This window comes from Ammospiza caudacuta, chromosome 5 (genome assembly GCF_027887145.1).
Source record: "Ammospiza caudacuta isolate bAmmCau1 chromosome 5, bAmmCau1.pri, whole genome shotgun sequence".
In the NCBI taxonomy this organism is placed as follows: Eukaryota; Metazoa; Chordata; class Aves; order Passeriformes; family Passerellidae; genus Ammospiza; species Ammospiza caudacuta.
Window position 1 is genome coordinate 25,520,816 of NC_080597.1, and position 6,000 is coordinate 25,526,815.

Consider the following 6,000-nt stretch of genomic DNA (forward strand, 5'->3'; position numbering starts at 1 on the left):
TTGCCTGTATTGTTCTGTCCCTATGACTCTACAGTCTGGCAGCCAGAGGACTGAAATTACCCCCCTCTAGTGCAGGCAGTGTATTTTTAAGTGAGCATATCCACATCATTTTCCTGAGCTGTATAGGAAAAGTTCCCTAATTCTCTGTTTCTCTCAGAGTTTTGAAAGATTTCCTGAATTTCCAACCTTTTCTGAAATAGGGAATTTTAGACTAGGCAGTGCAGTGGCTTTATGGAGATGGGTGTGTTATCACCTAGGCTGTTAAAAAGCTTGTGCTGCATTTCAGCTGGCAGCTGCTCTACTTTTGTGACATCTCAAAACTTCTGAGACTCCAGAATGTATGACTGATTGATTGATCTCTTGATAACAGATCTGGCCATGGTTCCTCACAGTTTAAAGTAATTACAAACCAGCACATGACTGCTTGAGCCACAGAGGCAGCTGGAATAGGATTTGGCTTCATCTTTCAAAACTGCATTTAGTAACTTGCCTTATTACACATATGATAACAAGAAGCACCAGAAATACTCCACAGAAATCTTTGCTGCAATTCATAATTGGGGCCAGCTGGCTGCTATCACATCAGCACTGCTGATTTCCAGCACTTGGATTTATTTATGGGATAAAGTAGATCTTGAGCAGACTGCACAGGAGAAGTCAGAATAATGTCATGGAAGTTTCAGGGTTTGTTTGTTCCTCAGTGCAGCATGAGAGCCCCTTTGGGATGCAGAGGTTAGCTCTTTGTTATGAGTCCCAAATATATAAAAAGCCTGAATAGCTGAGTAAGTGCTATTTAAACACGTGAACAGCTTGATCTAAGGTCTGGCTGGGTTACAGCAAGGTGTCAAGCAATGAAGAGCTCCCACCTGCTTTCTAAGGCAGAGCAGAGAGCCAGAGACAATGACCTACCATGGAAAGCCAGAAAATTAAATTATTTTTCTGTAAAAGAACAGAAAAAGGGCAATAGGGGAAATACTAACGCTTCTGAAATCCATTGAAGAATTCAAAATTCAAGGCATTTTCACCCCATAGGCATGCAGAGATGCCAAGGCAGTGCCAGGGTAGGCAGTGTAGCCACAGGGGAGATGCAGGCCCAAAGAGGGAGGTCAGTGCTGGTATCAGAAGCGCTGTGGTGGAACAGTGACAGACACACGACACTCACACAGGTGCTGGCTAGACATTGCCTCACAAAGCTGGTTCCCACCCCTGTGCACTCGTTCCTTGGAATAATGTGGGCCTCAGACAGTGTTTCAGTGCTCCTGGCCTGGACATCCCCTGACAGCTGCTCACAAGCTGGGACAAGAAGCATATGCAGATCTGATTCCTCTCCCTTGAGCCTGCTGAGGTGGCAGATTTGAAGTTTATTGTCTCTCTAGATTAAAACTGCCCAGGACAGTCATCATCATTTGGTTTGAATTCATTCCTCTGTACACTTGATCCTGACCTTTCTGCTGACTTCCTCACATCCAGTCCAGGTGCTCTGTTTCAATAAGATCTTGGGGAACAGTTGAACCAGAACTTTGGTTTTGGGGATGTATTTGCAGGTCTTTTATTGCAGTCAAGTTTGCAAAGTGACAAAATATTCTTCAAAGCGCTGTTTCCTTTTTCTCCTTGTCCCATTCCAAAGTCAGCATGTGGACCTGAGCAGCCCTTGGTGGTCTCTCTGTGTATGGATTCCCATTGTGTGATTTAGAAGAGACTGCAGAGGGTTAAAACAACCAAGCAATCTTCTCATTCTGACTTTTTGTCAGTACTTTCATGCTAACTGGAGAAGGGGCAGAGAAAAAAGTATAATGAAACAGTAAAGAAGCAAGCTCTGATTCTGTATCACTCAGCAGTTTTTGACTATTTTTTCCATGCCTTTTGTTTTTTTTTTAGCTTCTCTCTGCTGCTAAATTTTTCCAGCTTGAAGCTTTACAACGACACTGTGAGATCATTTGTGCAAAAAGCATTAATACAGAAAACTGTGTGGATATTTATAATCATGCCAAGGTAAAAATAACTGCATATGCTTGCATGTTGTGTGTCTGCTGTAGGTTCTTGTAGGTCAGTTTTGTAATAAGTAGTTATATATATATGTGTGTGTGTGTGTGTGTGTGTATCTCATATGCTTAGTACATTTGTTGCACGTTTAAGATTTGTCATTCATTTACTGAGACTGACTGATTAATTGGTACCTGGTATAGTGACAATCCAAAATTAGTTAGTCTAAGCCCAAGGTGGCAGCTTCTCAGCTGTACCACTATGTGGGAGATCTATCCCTTATTCATGGCAGCACAAACTGGTGATTTTACAGGAATCACTAAGTGAAGTAGGCATCTCTACTTTCACCTTCCAAGATGCATTTTCCCATTTCCATTACCTGTTTTTTCCTGCCTGAAGCCCAGTGGGGTGATACACTCAATGCTGGTGACACCTTATCAATATATAAAAATGCCATGTTGTGGAAGTGCAATGGCTCAGAGCCCTGCAAGGATAATAATGAGAATTTTATGTCTTGGAGAGTTTCTTATTGGAATCAAATTATATACTTAGCTTGTGAGGTTGCCTAAGTCATTAGACACAAAAGCATGGCATTTCTTGTCCTAGAAAACCTATTTTCACGCATTGGTGGAGGTGGTTACCACATTGATTAGTTTCAGTTTTTTCCCTCCTCATGTGGAGTAGTTAGATTTTCACTTGGAAGATGGAAATGGTACACAAATCAGTGCAGTGAAATATTCTTCAAGCATTTCTTAAAAGATTTTTTCTCTAACTTGCATGGTCTGTACAAAAGATAAACTGATGTATTGTGACATGGAGGTTTGATTGAACAGAGTAATCCTGCAGATTGCTCCAAACCCCTGGAGATCTGACCTCCATTCCCAGGTATTTCCTACAGAGAATAGTAATGCTGGGTCTTCGTGGACAGATAACATGCAATCAGTGTTTGAAATAGCACAAAGCACAAAGATCCACCTATAAAAATAAGCAATGAAGTGTATCTATAGGTCCATTTAATGTAAGAGCAAAAAAAAAAAATTACAGTGCAAGAATCATTTGAAAAATATTTGATTTGTCTTGTCGCTCATATGTGAACTTCTCAATTTGTATTGCTGTCAGCAAAACCAATAATTTTGCTTTAAAATCATATTTTCTTTGAATTGTGAAATGAGGCTGTTATTTACATCCTCATTGAAGAAAATTCTTACATGCTGGGACTTAACAAACCCAGTGGCTAAATCCAGCTCCTGGTTTGCCTGTAAGAGCCCCAGCCTGCAAGTTATTTGTGCCTGACCTCCCAGTGGAAGCAGTGGAAATGGGGTACCTGGGTGGGTTTTACAGCCAGAGTCATGTTGGCAGTGCTGTGAGTTGGGCACTGCAGCAACAGCCAACCTGGCTGTGCCTCAGTCTTTGACTGCTGGAATTAGTTGGGTTGGAAGGGACGCTTAAAGATCATCTAGTTAGAGCCATGGTCGGGGACACCTTTCTTGACCTTGCTGCTTTGCTAGCTCATGTGCACCTGCAGGACCTCCCTGACCTTTCCAGAGGGGGATGTGTGAGCAGGTTGGCCCAGAGACAAGTGGAGCAGAGCCTTTGTCATCAAGACTGAGAGACGGATACAGTTTGGTGGATGGTCCCGTGCAGGCCCAGGAGTTGGACTCAGTGATCCTTGTGGGTCTCTTCCAACTCAGCATATCCTGTGATTCTGTAATGTGAATTTGGTCATCTTTACAAATAAATGCTGGCTGGAGAGTACTGATATCATTAATATCCCTATGGGCATTCAATTTTTAAAATTGCTATCATAGAATTGTGGAATACCAGCTTAGAAGGTACTTCAAGGATCATATGGTCCAACTTTTCTTTGCAAAAATACAGTCTAGACAAGATGGCCCTGCACCCTGCCCAGCTGAATCTTAAAGTGTCCAATGCTGGGAAGTCCACCTCTGCCCTGGGGAGATTTTTTTCAATGGCTGATTCTTTCCATTTCTTCTCAAAGCATGAAACTTTGCATGACAGCTGTCTGCAGTCATATGTCCCATCCTTGCTAAGGACACCATTCTTGAAACATGGTCTGTAATGTTTGCCCAAACCTGTAGTTCTAGGCTGTAACTTCTAGCATGAAATCATGGGTCTGGTAAACTCTGTGGTAAAACTTCCATCAGTTTCCAAGGGAGCAAAGCTTCAGCCTGTGGAATTTTGTTTCCCCAATAGCCAGGGTCTTTTAACGTGGAATTATTATGAGAATCATCAGCATAAAACACTGTTTTATTAACTCCTTCCTCTCCATGCATTTATATCTGTAAGTAAGCACATTTTAGACTGTGCCTGTCTAAAAGGCTTAGCTTGAATATTTGTTTGTGTGCAGCTCTTATGCACTGTATTTGCTGCCTGGGTTTTATCAGAACAGTTATCTTTCTCTAATTTCACTTCTTGTAGTTCCTCGGCGTCACAGAACTCTCTGCCTATTGTGAAGGCTATTTTCTAAAGAACATGATGGTCCTCATTGAAAACGAAGCTTTCAAACAGTTGTTGTATGACAAGAATGGAGAAACATCTGGTCAGAATGTACTAGAGGACTTACAGAGGACGTTGGCCACAAGGATTCAGTCAATTCATTTGTCTTCTTCAAAGGGCTCCGTTGTGTAAAGCTGAGGAAGATGATAACCCTCTAATCAAAGACCCTGCAAGTTAAGTCTTCTGTTGCAGTTGCTCAAACCTGTTGCAGTTGCTTAAATGACTACAAAAACAGAAAATGTAAAAAATTCTACGTCGCATCCCAACAGTTCTGTTTCAGCCAAAGGTGCTGCGCTGGGGCTGTGTCCCCACCTGGATGAGAGAAACAGAAAACAAAGTTCGTCCCTGGTTTTGAGCACGCTGGGTACCAGAGTATCCAGTGAATTGCCCTTGTACTCACATTCTGAACACAAGTCTGTTCATGGAGCTTGATGCCAACAAAGGCCAGAACTCACATCAGTGAGCAGCAGAAGTCCCTACCTGAAGGGTAGTGCTGGGGAACACCTGAATTGACCAATTAATCATTTAAGTCAGATTTGTTCCAGTGTTATACAGTTAAGAACTATATTTATCCCAAAATCCATTATCTTGTGCATTTAAGAAATGTAAGAGCTGTTATTGCTGTCCAGCAAAGATCAGCTGTATTAGAGAGTGGTAAGACTGTTATAGTTGAGGAAATATACTGGCAGATTTTTAGGGGTGGGAACTTTTTAAACTGTTCATAAAAAATAATGGGGTGGCCTTGTAGTTTAAAACCTATTTCTTAAGCTTAAAATTTCATTTTCAACAGAGCTGTGTTTGAGAATCTATGTAACATGTTTTGGTTTTTTTAAATGGTAAAATGTACATTGTGTAAACACACATATGATCAAGTTTTGCTTGTATTCTTTCCTAGGGTGGTATAATCTTGCCTAAGAGGCTATGGTTACACCAAAGAGGCACATTACCCAGAATGTCTCTAATACAGTAGTTGGTGGGGGCAGGAGAACTGCATGCTACTTGTGATTTGGGGCTGAAATCAATGACAAACTCAACAAACATGCCTTTGCATGGCAACTGTACCTGTGAAATGTTCTGTTCGTGCTTCGTTTTGCCAAGACAAATGCAATGTTACTTCTTGTCAAACTTCATTTGTGAAATTAGCTTATTTTTTTATCTGGTGTGATTGGCTGCAATATGATACCCCTGGAGCTCCTTCTCGAGATGCTGATTTCTGTTTGTTGCAGTGAAGAGATAACAACAGATCTTTAATTTAGTGATGTGTGGATATTTTGCTACTGGCCAGAGACTGTGTCTGAGTAAGACTTTTTAAAATTATAATTAAATATGTACTGTAGAATGATTTCTCACTGTATCCTGAGAATGTATAGGTAATCTACAATGCAGGGCTTGGGTAGGGTGGGGTGGGGGGGATGTGGTTTAAATGTCCGATGTCAGCTTTGTTTATTTTGCAGCATATTGTTAGCAAGACAAATCTGCCATGTGCCACAGCATTCTGGA

General features: G+C 41.4%; 1 protein-coding gene across 1 annotated transcript in view; it reads left to right on the forward strand.

Moving 5' to 3' along the window:
* ABTB3 (ankyrin repeat and BTB domain containing 3) overlaps positions 1-5,776 on the forward strand; it is a 162,629-nt gene extending 156,853 nt beyond the window's left edge. Inside the window, exons 16-17 of the mRNA XM_058805264.1 lie at positions 1,879-1,992; positions 4,423-5,776. Coding sequence (XP_058661247.1) covers positions 1,879-1,992; positions 4,423-4,632 — 324 coding nt within the window. The 3' untranslated portion in view covers positions 4,633-5,776. The remainder of the gene's footprint in view (positions 1-1,878; positions 1,993-4,422) is intronic.
* Positions 5,777-6,000: the final 224 nt, after the last annotated feature.